Raw genomic sequence first — 19,113 nt, forward strand, 5'->3', positions numbered from 1 at the left:
TTCCTGGTTAACACTTCCTAACAGAACTTCTTTGGCTATTGTATGTCATACTGGGGAGGACACTGTTATCAATAACTGTCAGTCCCCTGTATCTTGCCAAAATCAACAGATAATGTCACCCAACACACCTGCCAGAAATCAAAACTCAAACTTTCATCCATGTATTATCTTTACACATACTAAAAAAAAGAATTCCTATTTTACATTGCTTAAAAGGCTTTCCTGACTGTATTGTACAGTGTTTATATCTTTAAAAAAGACAGGAAGCGTGTTTTCAAAATTATGAAATCGGCTTAAAAACTACGAACCTGAGAATCTTTACGTCACCTGGATTTTCAGTCCCTTAGCTTTTACTTTTTCTCTGCCTATTCATATAGCCATGGACAAGCAGGTGTGACGGAGATGTCTACAGGTCCGTGCCCTGGCCCACAGCAAGACCTGCTGCACCTATGTTATTTCTGGCAAACATCTCTCTAACCAGTCCTTAACCACCTCCTCCAGTGATGGAGAGCCCACAGGCAGTATCCTCCAGCCACACCATTAGAAAGTTTCCCTTAGTGTCTAACCCAAGCTTTTCCTGCTGTGATTTAATTTTATCCCTTTTTGTACTATTTACCAGGCATACGGAGAGCAGACGGTTCCTTTCTTCTTTGCAACAGTCTTTCACACACCCGATGATTTCCACCATGTTCTTTCTTTCAGTCCTCTTTTTTTAGGTTGAGCCTTCTCAGTTTTTTTCACCCTTTTCCCAAAGGCCACATTTTCCAGACTTCTCATCACTTTTGTTGCTTTCCTTTGCAGGTTCTCCAGTTCTTTCTCCCCTCTCATGGGCTCTGCTGCCCATCAGCATGCACAGTCTCCCAGCTGAAGCCTCACCAACAGTTTCGCAAGCTATAGGGCTTATTTAGACATTTCAGTAAAAGGTTTGTCTTTTCTCCAGCGATGCATCGTTGTTGACTTATCTTCTGTCTGCTGCTGCAAAGGGTAGCAATTTATTCTCCGGGGGGAAAAGCGACTATCTCTTCACTCCAGCTCCTGTGATCCGCTCTGTGCCGCCTCTGATAAATTCACCCCCGCACAAGCCACACTCCTCTTCTTCGGGGGTCCCACTTCTGCTAGGTCTGGATCAAAATCTGCCGCCGCTGTGATCCCAGTACTGTGCAGCACGCGGTACCTTTCAGCAGTACGGGAGCAGCCGTGCTTTCATGTCTCGTGGCGGTTGGTGGGAAGAAAGGCTGCCCCTCAAAGAGGGACTGGAGAGCAGCTGCTGCCGGTGTCAAGGCACGAGTAGTACTGGTGCAGCACTGCCTTCCCTCGCTTCTGAGTACAGCCAGAAACAGGAAAAAGTCTCTAATTTCTTCCACGAGTAGCTGCAGCGTTACTTCGTTCATTGAGGCACAGCCAAACTCTGCCACGTGCTCCAGAAACTAAGTTAACAGCTGAGCACGGGGAGCCCAAAGTTTCCACCTGGAGGGCAAAGACACGGCTCTAATTCTGTTGCATTGTTGCTATTCGTTGCCTTGTACTATCCTAAGCGATTAGCCAAACCCAAAGAGTCCCCAGATAATAATTCTGGAGCAAAGCTGATACTCTCGTGGCAGAAAATTTGCACAAAACCTCCCTGTAACGGGAATGCATTGAGGAAATAAGAAGGCATGAAGACTTCTAGTCCTAAATGGGTTTTGCAGACCTGCCTTGGTAGTCTTTTTCTCCCAGCTCTGACAGCTGGACCAGAAGAGAGAATCTGATCCCACTTCCTTTTCGTGAAGGAAAAGATGTAGAAAAATATCCTGTTGCTTCAGAATAATCATGTCCCATTTTGCTAGAGATGAAGTTTTCTATCAGTTCAGGAAATGCAGCCGGTGCCATGGTGATCTACACAACAAATACTTGAATTTTTTTTTTTTTCCTTCTTCTATGAATCAAAGCAAGGAGACACGGATGGTTAGAGTAGGTCAGAAAAGGTGTTCAATGCTGGCTATTTAGGCAAAACGCAGTCCACGTGAAACCTTAGAAAACATTATTTGCAACTAACAGATGGGGTCACCTTTGTGCCCGCAGAAGCTCCCTCGTACATGTCCCCTGGGAAATGCAGGACACAGGCAGAAGTCACCCAGCTGTGCATGACAGCTGGCAGGCTGCGAAGGGCCACCAGAACATGAGATGACTCGTACAACGAGAGGCTGAAACTCCAAAGGGTTTGCAAGACACCCGAAGGGGTCAGAGTCAGCCTCAGTTTCTTTATCCATACCCCTTTCCTGGAGAAAACTGTGGAGCCTGAGGTGAAGACCAAATCACTAACACATTCAGAAGCTAACGAGCTATTTCTCCTTCCTCTCCAGACCTCGAGGGTCCACTCACCACCACGCTCAGAACCAGCTAAGTGAGTCTGCCACCTCTCTGATGCTCAAAAGCTAGCAGCCTGCCCAGTGTACTCTCCACACACTACAACCTTGACATGGACAAATACGTGTATGGTAAACCTTACGGCTATTGCCTGCAAGAAAAGGAAATCAACTCCGACCTTGTACATAACTGCAACAGGTCATGTGTCGGTGAGGTTTTTGCGTGTGCAAGTGTTTTGTTATCTATTGTTGTTCTTGTGCAAGTAGTGTTTTCTTTAGTGCTATTGCTTTACTAACTCTAGTCATTATGGCTGTATTAATCTTAGTTAATAAAATAAATATGTGAATTAAGCAAGGGCTCACCTATCTCCCTGGCATAACTACATCCCTGCTAATCCATCAGCTATCACAGCACACCACTGTGAGTTTTGGTGGGAAGCGAGTGGGCAAAAAGCATTGAAGGTCCTGAGACCTGGTGGTCCAGCTCCACGATGCCCTCTGAGACACCGTGGAGCACACGGGCAGCACGAGGCTGCCCCGCAACACCCACGCTAATGCTGCTCGTAATGATAATTCATTATGGCTGCTTCTCTGAGCAGACTGTCGGAGAAGAATGATGCTGATTAGAGGCACTGCTGACAAAAACAGTGGGACACAGAAAGAGTAAAATAGATGTACTTTCTACAGAGTGGAAAATCCAGAGGCAACTTGCTACCTCCAAGCAGCAAGTATGTAAGAGTAGCAAGCATATAAGACAAGCAGATCAAGGCTTCCTTTACCATGGATCAGCACAGGTCAGGAAAATCTAAAATACACCAAAAGCCCATTGGCTTTGAATTCTAAAAGTTTTGAAGTTCATGGAAATGCAAATTTCCTGGCAAACTCTAGAAAGTGTACAAATCAAAACACATGGGAAGCTAGGATACACAGGTTCTGGAGAGAGCCAGTTTTTGTGCCTAAGATTTTTGGTTCTTGCCTAATATGTATATGCAAAATCTGAAAATAAAATTCATCCCATTTATCCCACCTAGAGACAGGTGTCTCATATGGACATGGTGCATCTGCCAAACAAGATTACAAAACTTTCTGGAAGATGCATCTCATATGGACATGGTGCATCTGCCAAACAAGATTACAAAACTTCCTGGAAGATGCTACTCACAGAGAAAGGGAGCATGCATGCTTTATTACAAGTAAACAAGTGGAACAAAGTTAATCCAAAATAGTTAAAAAATATCAGATCCGCGACCATAGCAGTCCAACCCACACTAGGTCTCCCCTTCCTACGTAAGAGGAATCTGAGATGAGGCAGCTGCACGACAGGGCAATGCTGCCTGAAACTGATAAACCGATGCTCCCTGCTCATAGCTCATTTTTAATTTTTAAGAAAGAAATCAATGAGTGCAGATAAAACACAGAGGGCTGTAATCCCCTGGAGTGATCTTGTCACAACATGTGTTACTGCAGTTCTACACTTTTACCTTTGCACTTTGTTGTATGTAACAGAGCAACATAATTAACCACTGGTAGGTAGTGTTTACGTTAGTTCTCAAAAGGTTAAGAAGCTGATTATAGCTAAAATCAGCTTTGCCTGGGGCTTTAGTGGCTCTGTGTAATCAAATTAGACAAGCAGGGCACAGTGTCACCTAACACAAACCAGTGGCACTTTCTTCTCTCTTTTGACCTTTTTCATTAGATGAGCAAGCCAGGTTTTAGCTTATTCCAAACATTTTGAACAGATTAGTTCCCAATAAACTCTGAGCGATAAGCCAGGCGTTCGTCCACATCATTTCCATGAGCGACTCAGTGAGACTGCACTCAAGAGGTTCTTCAGGAATAGCGTCAACTTTGCTTTCCTCTGAAATAACCTCTTGATTTAATTAATTTTTCTTTTTCTTTGGGGGGGTGGGGTGGGTGGAAAAGGTTTCAGAAGGTGAATGGCAATGACTTCAAATCCCAAAATATCTTTAGTCGCTGTCTTTGTCTTGGACATTTTATCGTTTTGACTCTAGAGCTGCAGAACAGTCCCTCCAATCCAACAGCAAACAGATAACTTCATAAACACGGCGGATAACGCATTAGCATTTCTAAGAAACCACGGGTAACCCGCTCGGCAGAGTTGTGGCTCACCCTCTCTACGCAGCCGCGCCACTCTTTGAAGTCAAGCAAGGTGAACGGTATAATGGAGGTGTTTAAGGAGGTTTAATAATGTAGAGAGAGGAGCAAGCCAGCCCCACATCAGAAGAACGCTTTCCGCACGGCCGTACCATAACTAAATTTAAATGCAGGCTGCAGCGCCGGTGGCTTCCATAATCTTGGTATCTTTGAACATAAAGGGAACAAAAGATTAAACAGGCAAAGAATATACAAAGCAAAGTAATGGCAAACTTAGATAAAAACCTGGAAGTTAAGGAACACACTATGCCTTCCTGAATTTTCTGCACTAATGTAAAAAACAGTAGCTAACTACATCTGTTGAATCTTTACATATTTGATCCTTAACTTCAACTCCAGCTCTGCCTGCGTACATACTGCAGCTAACTTACAGAGCCTTTATGTCATGAAAACAAGCAAGCATATGAAACAATAGCTACTGCAGATGATTTGTGCTTTTTTATTTACAGCCAATAAAATCAAAACTTGTTATTTTAATTGATTAAGTAATAAATAAAGTTACAGAAGTCAAGTCTCCGTACTTGCACAGTCTGATGATTCCTGCTAATCCAGCAGTACTTAACAAATTCACATGTGGTTAGCCTGCCTTGCCATAGCTGTAGATCACATTTCTATGCTGCAAGCTGTGCAAAAAAATCAATATGCCAAGTTTAACATAAGGACAGGAAACACGATGTCCTCCTATATTTTCAATGAACTTCAAATGACTGTGCTGTTCCTAGTCTGCACAGTTTATTTCAGAGAAATGCATTCTTTAAGAAGAAAAAAGAACTATCATGCAGTGAAATACATAAATGCATTGGTGGAGTCATACCTGACTCTGTAATAACAGTTTATTTCAAATAATCTGACATTTTGATTGCATCATTAACCAGTCAGAAAGCTCCCCTCTCCCCCTTTACTTTAAAGCAGAGGCATGTTCTTCAAACAGAACATACACTAGCCATACATATATTAGATTTAACAGTAAGTTCCTGTACACTTTTTTCATATGTCAACTCTTTAGAAGACAATACTCCTTTTTTTCCAACTGACCGCCCTACACTGTAATTCATTTATTTACACCTAGTGGCAACCACCGTCCATGCAAAACAGCCTGTTAACTGCCTCCACGTTTCTCTCCTGCAGATCTGCCGTATGTGAGCTGCAGAAGCACATCATTTGTGCAGGGAGGGTGAGGATGAGACACACCCCACCATGGGGCAGGGGCATCCATGGCCAGCACCGTGCCTCACTGGGACAAGCCGCCAATGGCCCCACTGCTGCCAACCTCCTTCTTGTACAGGGGAAAAATACAGGGGAAAAAAAAAAAAAAAAGATTGGCTTTAAACACTCGCAAAGGCATTTTCAAAATGTAAGACTACGCAGGGAAGCAGAGAAATTCTCCTTAACATACGATCGGCTCTTTCAGTGGTAATTTCTCTTCATTGCAATGAGCGGCTGTAAATGGATTAATGGCATTTAGCTCTAGAGAGAATGTCGTTGATCTGTACTGAACATATAAACTGTTATATAAAACACACTCAAAGACCCACACTTGTTCCTAACTTTCTATTAATGTGTCATTTGCAAGACAAATTTTATTCAGAGATTAATGTACCATTTTAAAAACCGTAGGCATAAAACTCCCAATCAGAAAATAACAATGTAACAATTTTAAGTGTTGAACAATATTAATACTGCAATAAATTATGATTTCAGTACATTTTAGCCTTCTTATATTGGTTCAGAGCGTGTAGCACAGCCCTACACTACTACAAATGAGTTGTTTCAGGGACTCCCAAAATATCAAATATGCAAAGTTTGCTTCCACAGTCTCTCCTGCTAATGCAAAAGAATCAATACTATTGCAGCAATAAATGATAATCATTGCCCAATACCGAAACACTGTTCTGAGGTGCATCAGAGGATGCAGACTGTCACTACAGAACAAGGATGGGAACTGATTTAATTGTATGTGCCATATACGTGAAGATATCCTGGAGTCTCAAAGCACCTCTGTTTGTGCCAAGCTATAGGTAACGTCTGTACATAAATAATGGACTAAACAGCTTGCTCACCTCATTCAGGGGCTTTTATGCAGCAGTAACGCTCAGTCAGGAAACTTCCCCAAAGCAGACAGCTTTGTTAGAGTTAGACAAATGAGACTGTGCATATGTAAATCACCATTGAGTTTGTACTAAATCTTTAATATCTTAATGCCTCCATTTGCTTTTTTTCCCTGACTTTGACATCCCTTCAGTGTGAACAGCTATATTTAATTTACAAGGGTTTTTTGGTGATTTTTTTTTTTTCCTCCCCAAAATCAGAAGGCAGGAAGTAGATGGGTGTAACTTAAAGAGGCAGCTGAGATGAGTTGCTGGCAGGGTGAAGTGGTAGGTTTTAGTAATAGCTGGAAGCCGTAAGTGGTTCTAAGCTTTGAAGTCAGTGCAGCTTTGATGTGCTACTCCCATAGTTAATCGCAAGATAGTCTTGAAAGAAAAAGATTTCCCAAATACCATCCAAGTGTCGTTGCTTGTGAAATCCTTGTATGATTTTTTTTTTCCCCTGTTGAACTTTAAATCTAACATTGGGCTGCTCTCACTCCCTCTCGGTTGCTCTTACTCTCTTTTAAAGTGTTCTAATTGGTTAAAAGGATAATTAAACCCATGCTCAGTTTGGTGCGGGGAAGTAGCTTGCTGCATGTTACTTTGCTTTGCTGAATCGATTTAGAATGTTTTCCTCCCCAGATCTGTGGTGCTCAGACACCGGGAAGGACCACAGGGTGGGATGCTGAAGCAGTGGAGGGCGGAATCCGGAGAGCATCCCTGCCAGCATACCTGGAGGGGTTCACCCCAAAACTATTAGGAACAGGAGAGTTTCCTTGACAGGTGTTTGTCTCCCATACCGAAACACCATGGAGGAATATCCACTGATTTTTCCCACAATATAAATTGTCCTTGAGTTGCACATTTAACCAATAAGAGCTTCCACATTTTCTGAAAATATAAACAAAACTATCCTTGGACAGTTAGGTTTAAGAAGGCAACTCATAAAAGCCTGATATTTAGTATCTTTTGAAAATGATTGTACAATGCCCAATTTATTTTAATAGCTAGGTTTTAAACCTAAGCCCAATCTACGTGTCAAATGTCATCTACAAACCACATGCTGCAGCATAGCAAAACAACCTTTTCTGATGAGTCGAAGCTAGCGGGGCACGAGCATTAAAGCAGTTTGAACCACAATCTTTATTCCACATCAAAAAGCTGTTTACCTGGGCACAGTTATATCTGAACGGAAAAAGGAGACGCCAATCACAAAGACCCATGCCTGTCTAAGTACACAGAAATAAAGAAAATGGCATGTGACCGGTAAATTACGGGAGAGCAACACGTCAAGGTTAGAGGTCACTGAAGATTTCAACAAATCTCAGAAGATATGGCAACAGATTAAGCGAGGGGATAGACTGCCCTCCAACCTTAACCTGTTAAGACCTTTGAAGTCTTGTGGTGACCTCTATCCTGCTCTTTCATATTAGTTGTTAGTTACACTAATTACAGCCTAATAGTCCACCAGAGCCAGATGCTTTTTCTGCAGCCATCCAGAGAAGGAGTATGTATGAAATGGCCAAATCCTGCCCTGCACATCGCAGGCACTCACCCTTGTAAGCAGTGTCCTGTGCCCTCTTGTACAGGGACAAGCTACAAGATGTTAATTACGTTCTGCACCTTCAAGAAGCTGGTGCAGTCTTCATCGAGGTAAGCCACAAGCTAAATAGGCCAAAGCCCAAACTCAGGTTTGTCTAAGTGGGGTCTGACAACAATGCTGAAACAAATTTAGTTCCAAAAACTGTTTTAATGTGCACTGGCATGCATAACGACAACCAAAGTGAGGATGTAAAGTGCAACCCCTCATAAATACTGCATACCCAGCACTGAAATCAAAGGAGTAACTTGCTGTTGCTGCCAGTGAACTTGAGTGAGGGAGTGTGGGATTAGATGTGGAGTCTATTTGCATTGATTTTGCATCAATATCCATATTAATGCTAACACAATATTGTATCATATTTGGGGACAGCACTCAGCTCACAGGGCCTCTCTGGTGGATGAAATATCACTTGTAAAGCTTCAGTAAATCACTTAGTAGCATTAAACAAAGTTAGGCACTAAATTAGAGGAAAAGTTTAGAAAAAGAGATGTAGTGCAGAAAAATCATACCGGAATTAACACAATGTATAACAAAAGAGCCTGGGCATGTAAAGAATAACTATTCAAAATCCATTTCTATTTCCTCATTTATATGAGGGATATTTTTTACATGGTTGATAAAAGCTTTGGGTTATGACATATCAATCCACCTGTGACTGCTGGTACCTCTGTTACCAAGATAAAATTATTTATCTGTGGGTGCAAACTACAAGCTGTGAATACACTGCTAAAAGCATACAAATAAAAATGTAGTTCCAGTGAAGACCCAAATGAGCAGAAACAAGGACTTCCCTGCATTGATGAGTAGCAGAGCTCTCAGAAAGCAAAATGAGACCATCTGACAGCAAGTGATATAAATACTCATACCATCATTTCATCTGGAATTTCTAAACTTTTAATAAAACATAAGCTTTATGACCCACATGCACAAAACAACAGAAAAGATCCTCACTTCCCTACTGAGCCCTGAGCTGCTCTGGAACAAAAATAGAAGGATGTGGGGAGATACGGGAACTGATCTTCCCAAGCTTACATGCGTGCACCTTCTACGGACATCATACAACATGACGGATTCCCCAGTGGCATCTGCTTCCCAGTCCAACCAGGTTTCCCACAGGCTGGGTATACCAGTATTAACGCAAAAATTGCATCTAATCTCCTTGTTTAAGGCTTCTTCTTGCTGGGTTGGCTCAATGAGAGCAACTCAAGGCGTTCGGCTGGTGGGAAAGCCCACCGCAGTTTGGTGCCATGTCCTCTGGATGTTTGTGGTTTCTTTTCACTTTGTCCTTACCCAGAGGCAACAAATATGAAAACCAATCTCTTGGTTCTTCTTCTGTCTGTCACTGACTTTTCCTCTCCTTAGCATACAAAAAATCTTACTGGTAACATCTTGTCTTGCCTTTCTGCCTGTGAGGCTATTCCATCCCATGATCTACTTCTTCAAAAAAATGCATGGCATTTACAAGGTATTGGTAAAAATAATCAATTAGCACAGACTGTGTGATTAAAGTAATGGAGACTAGCAATCCCTTGAGTCCTGATGTCGCAATGTGCAAGCAATGAATGCCGTTCCTTGAAAAAAGTAAGCAGGAATCACTCTTTTTTAGGATGGATGAGGAAAGGAGAGCCTTCACCTCTATGATAGTGTAGTGGTTAGGCCACCAACATTAGAAGCAACAACCGACTTCAGTTCCCATTTCAGTGAAAGGGGTCTCAGGCCAACATCTCACAGGAAGGTGACCAAATTGCCAGCCAACAGCTCACGGTCCCTCTCCTGCTCCTTCAGTTCCCCGTCCCCTAAGGTTGCACTCCATCCTCTGCACAGGCAGACAGATGTGTATGGGAAGCTGACGCTTTCCTGGAGGACAGGAGAAGTATGCTTCAAGAATAATGGAGAAAACTATGTCAGACAAAGCATGACACAAGTGTTTAATAAGTTTCGTCCAGGGCTATTAAAAGAAGGAAAAAACCCACTCTTAAAAAGTGTCATTAGTTCACACTCAGCATTTGGTTTAAAATAGTGGTCTGCAGGGACAAAAGGACTGACGTGAGACCCACCAAAACCACTGGGAATCTTTAGTGGCAGCTGAATCAGGTCCCCAGCTGACAAAAGAAATTTGCAAGATTCATAAGCTGTGCTGAATTTGCAAGCTGTACCTAATGTACGCGTCTAAGTTCTGCAATCAGTAGCAGGAAACTGTCAAAATCATAAATGTCCAAAGCACTCCTGAAACAAAAAAAAATCCTGTCTTGCAGCTCTAACACACATTATTATCAGTGTCCAGCATAGTACTGCTTTAGGAAATCTTCAACCATCATCTTAACATGTGTTTGATTTTATGGGCTTTTATGGGAAAATTTTTATGCTGAAAAGGGAATAGATTTGAGTGAATGGAGCAAGTTGCATAAGCAGATGTCTAGACCTCTGCCCCCAGATTACCCAAATAACAAACATTTTAATGTGACTACTCAGAGTAATGACGAGTCCTTGAAGTTCAATTACCCTAGAATTGCGAAGTGACACCCGCTCCTGGGGCACAAGTGTTTTGAGATTTTGTTTATGTTCCCTATATGTGCAGCTGCATATGGAAAACTCCAGTCGGAGCAGCCACACTATGCACACCTTCCAGCAGGGCTGGGATGCTTCCTTTCACACCAAGCACAAGTGTTCAAATACACAGGGGAAACCCTTCCAGCTTAACACTCAGCTCAGTGTACAGTTTAAACTCTGACGAAATAGCACCAATCATCGGGAGGCAAAGATGGAAACAAAATCTGACCTGTCTTGCCTAGCAAGGCGAAGTCAGGGCTAAGGTCTGCCCTCACGCACGTGTGTAAACTGTCTGCGGGGCTCAGGATCCCATGGGGATCCTCATGGGAGTATCTAAGGGTCAAAAATTGGCCTTCAGATTTAAAATATATGTGGGGTTTATTTATATGTAATAAAATCGTATGTATGCATGTTATATATTATAACATGTACCATTTCAAACAATGTATTAACATAAAAGTCTCAAATAAAGTGATAAGAACTGTTACACACAATGCCTCATTTGCATAAAGATTAAACTCACAAAAAGACAACACTTGTCCTTAAAAGTAGTGATGGGCACTTAACAGTGTTGTTCAAAAGTACATGACACTTGCCTTCAAACCGACTACTGTATTCACAGCAGCAACAACGAATACCATCTAAAACAATTTACTCCATTGACCATGCCAATTATTTCTCTCTTAAGCTGCTGCAGGTATGTCTGGTAAACCTACCTAAAATAAAAGGATTAATACAGGAGGAAATGTTCTATTGCCTTCTCTCGCATAAAAAATGGAATATAGTTTTAAAAATATTAATTATTAAATGTGGCTCACTAAATTACAGTATTCATCGGAATACATAAATATTCATAATATTGATATATATTATCAACAATTATCACATAGAGCATGGTTTTCATGTCATAATGTAAGAATATAGTATGTCTGCTTAAATTAGCCTTGTCCTTAACACTATTTGTTAAGTAATCAGCATCTGAACATTAGCAGTTGTTTGCTTTTGATTTTAATAAATAGATAACAATCACAATGCATTTAAAGCAAGTCACTTAACTGTCCCTGTACATTAACATGACGAGATCAGTTGCTGACACTGGTTAGCAGAAAATGACAAGTCCTCTCCACAGAAAATTGGGCCTTCCAAATATAGACATGTTCCCTGATAGGAGAAAGTTTAAAGTGCAAATATACTGTGAAAAGGGCCTCTAAAAATGGCATCACAGAGCTCCATGTTTCTCATCTTTTGGTTATCTCACAGGTTGGGAAACTAATCTTCTCGGCTGAGAGCTAGCTGGAGCAGCCAGAAAACTGTTAAATTAGCAACTTGAGGGCAGGGTGCTAAGAAGGCAAATATGATATAAATTTAACCTCCATGTGTTGCAAATAAATTTAATTTATGTGGCAAAGAAAAAGAAAAGGAATGTTAAAATGAATTCTATGCCACTGCTAGCAGTTTTTCCAATTCTTGTTTGTGTCCAACCACAGCCATGAGCAGGAATTTAATATAATTGGCATTACTGACAGCCGTTAAGATAATTTGTATGCCTGAAGTATTAAAGTGTCTGTTTATTACCTAGAGTGATTCAAGTGCATAGAAGTGGTGAGGATGTGGTGCTCTATTCTAAAAACACTGTTACTTGTTCCAACCATACTGATAAATCTGAGCTTGGGTCTTCAGTGCATGTATGCTAGCATGCTAAAAAAGCCCAGGAAGAGATGGTGGTGGGGGACTTTGTGGCAGACAACCCTGGCAAACCAGAGAATGGGGTAAATTTGTCCCTAAGCACACCTCTGCAATGGTTGAGAGCTTCACCACCCTGGAAGGCATCAGCTCTGGAGATGGATATTGGTGGTCACAAACATAAAAAGTTTATAAAAACTATGAACAATGATCTTCTAACATGAAAAGGTATAATTGCTTTCCATGACTTTACCATTTCAGGCAGTGTTGGGATGGATAAAGACAAATGGGTGGCTGCCTGGGGCCAGTGAACCTGACCTGATGACATTGACATTGGGTGGGATTGAACAGAGAGAAGCCTCAGCCAGCAACGGACATGCTCGGTGCTTCAAAAGGGTATTTTCTTCAAGGTAGGGAAAAGATTAGCAAATGTAATCAGGATGACATATTTAAACATAAAGGAATGAATGGTATTTTTAAAAAGTTTATTGGATGACAAAAAAACCTAAGACCAGGTTAGTCCTCCTTGTTCAGCAAAAAAGTGGAATCAGTCAAGGAATAGAGAAAAAGGTGGAAAGAGCTTGTTATCAGCATAAAAAGATTATAAGGAAAGCTAAAGTTATGTGAGGAAAAACAATCCGTGGCTGTTAAACTTAGCACAATGAAGAACTTTGTTTTATACACAAACAACAAATGCAATCCATAGCAAACATATGTCGATTTTCAGATGGAGGGGGTGAAACTGTAAATAACAATGCAGAAGAAAGTATGAAATTGTTCAATATATGTTTCTGTACTGTATTTGGAAAAAAAATTGCAAAGTGTTTGATGAAGCACATTCTTTTTGCTGCTCATCAATATCTTCTCTGGGATAAATATTTCCAAATCAGCAGGCTTGCCGAGTTTGTATTCAAAAGTCATAAACCAGCTAACTGGCTACTGAAGTTCATTTTAAATAACACTTAAAATAGCAGAGAAGTTACAGAAGATGGGAAAAATCCTAATCCAAAATTTCAGACAAGACTATTTGCACAGTTAGCCTGACATAAATCTCAACAAAAATAATGGAAAAATGGATATATAGGTCCATAAATTCCTACCCGAGGCACTGTGGTCATGAAGAATAAGTTCTCATTTTTTTTTGCTGGAACTTTTTACATGTCTGTCTTCCTCTGTTGCTCTTCTTCCCAGGCGATCTACTCTCCTTTAGGAAAACAATCCCAGTTCATTCAAATTTTCATTGCAAGTCTTCTGCTGTAGAATAATCATTCTCAATGCTTACCACTCTGTCCAGCTGGCTGATGTATTTTTGGGGGTACCTGTTGCTTACTCAGCTATTCCTGAAGTTGTATGCATGCACCAAGGAAGATATAGGTAAATAAAATGGGAAGTTTGGAAGAGACTGCCCAGTGAGGACATGTCATCACACAACAAATAGGAAAGAACCAATGAGATGAGCACCTGCCAGGAAGTCATGTAAGAACATTTGTTCTTGCCTTGGGCTGGGGGATGAAGCTGATGCGTGCTACCAAATCCCTTTCAGACCCACAATGCTGTGATATGGGGCCCTATTAATGAAGACTTAAGGTACAAAAATGTAATTAATTCAAGCCAATGCAACTTACTGGAAAATAAGTCCTAAACAAATAAACTCAGTTTCACTCTTTGATGAGTTAGCATGTTTAGTTGGTAAGAATTTATATGCAAATAGAGTATACTCAATTTTTTGTCAGGCATTTGATTTATTTCTCCAGAACATCCTGAGCAGCAGGACTAATTATGCCAACTCTGCTAAACGTTCTTAGACAGTCCTTTGTCACCCTCTTCTCTCCAGCAACTACTTTTTGCTCTTCCCAGGTTTCCCATGAAAATTCTGGAAGAAAGACCCTCTATAGTGTCATTACACTGAAGCCACTTACCTGCTACTGTTGGCTGGCAATGACTGGTGCTTTGCTAGCTGTTTGTTACAGGGCACCATGTCTAGCACCTCAGTTACTCCCCCTTGTCTTTCAAGAGAGACATTAAAAAGTCTTCATTTTACTAGGAAGATACATTCCTCATTTCTTCTTCTGTGCTGTAAACTATTATCACAAAACTTGGTGAAACTTAATTACACCTAAATCTTCAAATTAGGTAGAAATTGATCAGTGTTTCATAAATTCACGAGGGGACAAACGACACAACTTTAGAATTCTTGTTTACTCATGAAAACAGGTTAAAAGTCAATATTATTCAATATTTCTAAGAACTTGCAGACTAAGTAATCTGCAAATGTAGTTATCGTGGAGAAACTACTATTGAATAGAGATGTTACTGCTGGAGTGTCCGATGGCTATTTGACAACACAGAAAGTAATTATAAATTCACTGGTGGTAAAGCTTCTGTAAATGTGGAGATGGGCAGGATGGTTATCAACAATAAAGACAACTGCTTTTTTTTTTACTGTTAATCTATTTTTTTTTAAAATAAAAGCTACCTGCAACATTTCATAACACTACTTTAGAACCAAGATGAAAAGCAGCAGCTCTAGAAGGGGTATTGCTGGACAAGCCTCTCCTAAACTGACTCTCTATAGTATGGTTACAAAAGGGTCAAATGTGACCGTTGGCTAATGAAACAGGAGAAAATCAGGTACTGAAGATTTGAAGTCTGTGTATCCCATCAGTAAGATGCAGATGGGTCTGTTTCAAAGAAAAGATGTTGAAAGACTGGAGATGCCACAGAAAATGTATGAAAGCATTTGAAACCTGGAGAAATTAACTTGCAGGGAGACTTAAAGAACTCAATCTATTCAATTTATCAAAAGAAAATTGAGTGTTGATTTGATTCTAGCATCTAATTCACATGGAGAAAAAGCAAATGTACTAAACGGTTCTTTATCTTAGTAGAAAAAGGCACAGCAAGAACTAATGGCTGGAACTTGAAACCAAAGTAAGCCAGAAATGAGCCACTCCTCTTAATAGTTTGACAAATTACAAAGGGAAGGAAGCAATGGATTCCACATCTCTTGAATCCTTCCAGCCAAGGCTAGATGCCTTAACGGAAGACATATTTTAAGCAAATGCAAGTTTTAAATTTCAGCATAACAGCACCTGGTCAAAAGTTAAAGACCTATACATAAAAGTGGAGAATAAGTGATTTAAATGTCCTTCCTGGCCTAAACTATATACATCTTTGAAAAAATGATCAAAAGTTTTAAACTGAAAGTGCACCTTTTGAAAAATTCTACCAAATCCAAATCCAAATCCAAATTTGGATTCTAATAGAAAATGCAAGCTGAAATGTAAATGATCTTGTGGCTGTTATCTCAATGCAAATAAAAATTTTGCTATTGAATTTTGGATTACATCTCTTGGGGAATACCTTCTTACAGGTGCTGAGCTCTAGCAGAAATACAGTTTTTACAATTACACTGATGTACCAGATCCCATCTCTACAGATGTTTTGGCTTCATAGAGCTATTGAGGATGAAACACAGAAAATACTTTTTAAAATTACTAACATTAATGTGGATGGAACTTGGAATACAAAGACTAATATTCAAGCTCAATCCCACAAAACACTTAATGAAAACTATCGAGACGCAGGAGCAAGGTGTACTGTCTGATGTAATGTTGCCTATGTGCACTGAGAAGCTGTGAAGGCATTGGGTGTGAAAAGGTGGTGATGAGCCACCATGTAAGGAAAGCTTTTGCTGTCATCATAAAAAGCAAGAGGAGGTGGATAAACACCTCTTCCTGCTGGAGCATATTCTGACATGCCTTGGGGAAAAAAGTAAATTTGAGTCCCACCGTCACAGAATCATAGACTCATAGGATCATGGAATCTTAGGTTGGAAAAGACCTTTAAGATCATCAAGTCCAACCGTTAACCCAGCACTGCCAAGTCCACCACTGAACCATGTCACTAAGTGCCACATCTACACGTCTTTTAAACACCTCCAGGGATGGTGACTCCACCACTTCCCTGGGCAGCCTGTTCCAGTGCTTGACAACCCTTCTGGTGAAAAAAATTTTCCTAATATCCAATCTAAACCTCCCCTGGTGGAACTTGAGGCCATTTCCCCTTGTTACTTCGAAGAGACCGACCCCCACCTCACACACCCTCCTTTCAGGTAGTTGCAGAGAGCGATCAGGTCTCCCCTCAGCCTCCTCTTCTCCAGACTAAACAGCCCCAGTTCCCTCAGCCGCCTCTCACAAGACTTGTGCTCCAGACCCTTCACCAGCTTCATTGCCCTTCTTGCTTCTTCTTGTTTTTCCCCTTCAACAGACAAAACTAGTGCAGATTGAATTAATACTATATTGGCTTTTTAGCAATAACTTAATCTTACTTAACATAGTCTCTTTAAAGTGTCAGTCTTAACTGTCACTTGGAAATCTGCAGCAAAGTTGCATCACCTATTCAAAACATGAATGTGTTCATTACTGGTTGTACTGTCATTGTGCCTGTAAGAGATGTAAGGAGCCAAGGCATAAGTGTTTTAACAACATGACCATGCAGAAGACTGGTTAAGCATCACCTATTCTGGCACCTGCATGGGCTGAGAAGAAGCACAGGCACCAAACAAAAAATCCCTGAACTCAAGAGTTTGCAATTGCACATTAGAGTAAGACTTCAGCCAACTCATAGACAGATATGGATATAAAACGCACTAATGAGATAGCATTAAGTAGTATCAGAAGCAATGGTCATGGCAGTCTAACCGTTGTCAAACACTTTGTAGGAAATATCTGGCTGTAATAATTTACATTATTCATTATTACCACAATCAAAGACAGCCTCAGGGACCCTGAGGCAAGCATACATCACTCTAACTAGTTCACTGTACCCTAAAAAAATGCAATGATAAATAGGTATGTTTGAGTACAAGAATAATTCTTGATGAAATAGTTTCTCTAACATCAGTACTGCCTCAAATACATGTAACTATTTTGTAGAATGGGACACAAATATGAGCATTTGTCCTAAAAAATAACAGTACTGGTGGTATATCGAACACCTAGCTGGTCATATAAAAGTTATAAAAATGCATCATAAAATTGAAACTCTTGTAAAACCAAACTCTCTGACTGCAGCAACATCTGGGAATTGAAGTCAACACTTTCAAATTCATATTTTCATATTTACTTTCGAGGCTCTGGAGTTCTGGAACAGAATCTGCAATGTCGCTCAACAGGTCTTTATAGATTTTGTCCTTTCCAAAGCACTGTAAAACTAAGATACTCAAAACACAACATAGGAACTCACATCCAGCTAGGTACTGTACATGAAACGAAAAGCTGCCTGCCACACCTGAGTCTGAGCAGGAGACTAAAGGCAGAGCGCCTTTGAAGAATCAGGAGTAGGGAAGAAGCTACTTACTTCAGTGCTAAGAAGATATTAGTTAAAGTTGTGCTCAGTGCAGCAACTGCCAGAGCTGTGGCTAAGACAGGATGATGCTTCAAAGTTTCTGTAATAATTTCCAGTCCCCGACAGACAACGTACAGCAGCAGAAATGGAAGTGCAGGACCAACACTTGCAGCATGTGAGGGTGCTGACACAGGGCTACAAAGCAACCTTCACACTGCATATTCCTGCATTCGTCCATTTGTGCTATTAATGCTGCAAATACCTTAAAACAGATTAATACGCAGCTAAACACAGGAGCCTGCCACCTTGACAAAATGCTGCGGTGTTTAATCTTTTCTCCTGAGTGCAAAGCTTTTATTGATAGAACTGCATGCACATGAAGACATAAAATGCAAAGAGGTTTACAGTAAACACTGATTACTGTAATCTTAATCTCCATGAATGACTAGAGAATGCAGAAATAACATTTTTAGCAAAATGGGTAAATTGCTTAACTGCCTTATTGTAAAAAGTGCATGGTTTTGCACTTATTTCTTATATTGCTGGAGTTATTGGACACCTACCCCCGGTCACAAAATACTAATGTCAGAAAACAGCCCAGAATGGTCTTCACCAAATCGATTAAAGAGTGAAAAATGAGAAGCATTGGTAAACTGGGCTAAAAGCCACTAAGAGGATGAGCCAGGTACTGTCTCAGTGCTTCATACAGTTTATGGTTGTTTCTGCCTTGATTGTTATGAGCAAGAAATGTGTACGAGTGGAAGTGTAGTGTGATGCAAATAAAACAGAAAAAAAAGCAGGAAGAAATAATTTGGTCCTTCTGTATGCCTGTCACAAGCCTTGCTCATGCAATTACCTCTGTGCACAATTGAACTCTTAAAACAGTGGGCAGAAGTCACCTGTTAGGCAAAGCCAAAAAAACCTACCGCCTCCGTAATCTAATGGCTAATTCGTGGTTTTCCCTGTTATCAACACAAGCTTCGCAACAAGGGCTTTATCTGATGAGCCGGTGCAAGCGTGTGCAGGGGCCAGGCTGCATGCCGGCTCTTCCAGGGAAAGGCTCGCTGTGCAAGTGATGCGCTCGCTTTCTTGGATCAGTGCTTTTAAGCAGATCTAACAGTCCAGAATAACTTTACTTAAATTTACTGTAGCCCCATGGAAGGATTATTGATGCTATTCTATTACTTAGCACAAAGCAGCAGTCTCGAGGGGACTGTTTAGTACCATATTCTTGTCTTGATATTAAATCAAGCTATGCCAAGGACTCAAAAACAGCAGGTAACAAGCTTTTCCCTGTTTTTCAGTGAGCTCTGCAGAATCT

At 40.8% G+C, this 19,113-nt stretch overlaps 1 protein-coding gene across 10 annotated transcripts in view; it reads right to left on the bottom strand.

Moving 5' to 3' along the window:
* ARB2A (ARB2 cotranscriptional regulator A) overlaps nucleotides 1–19,113 on the bottom strand; it is a 271,136-nt gene that overhangs the window by 47,886 nt on the left and 204,137 nt on the right. For 2 of the 10 annotated variants that reach the window (XM_075020005.1, XM_075020002.1), the window contains one exon: nucleotides 4,613–4,667. The exons of the other annotated variants lie outside the window; for them this stretch is intronic. In XM_075020005.1, the coding sequence (XP_074876106.1) occupies nucleotides 4,624–4,667 (44 nt within the window). In that variant the 3' untranslated portion in view covers nucleotides 4,613–4,623. The remainder of the gene's footprint in view (nucleotides 1–4,612; nucleotides 4,668–19,113) is intronic. 10 annotated transcript variants of the gene reach the window in all.

The sequence above is a fragment of the Buteo buteo genome, chromosome Z, assembly GCF_964188355.1.
Source record: "Buteo buteo chromosome Z, bButBut1.hap1.1, whole genome shotgun sequence".
Lineage (NCBI taxonomy): Eukaryota > Metazoa > Chordata > Aves > Accipitriformes > Accipitridae > Buteo > Buteo buteo.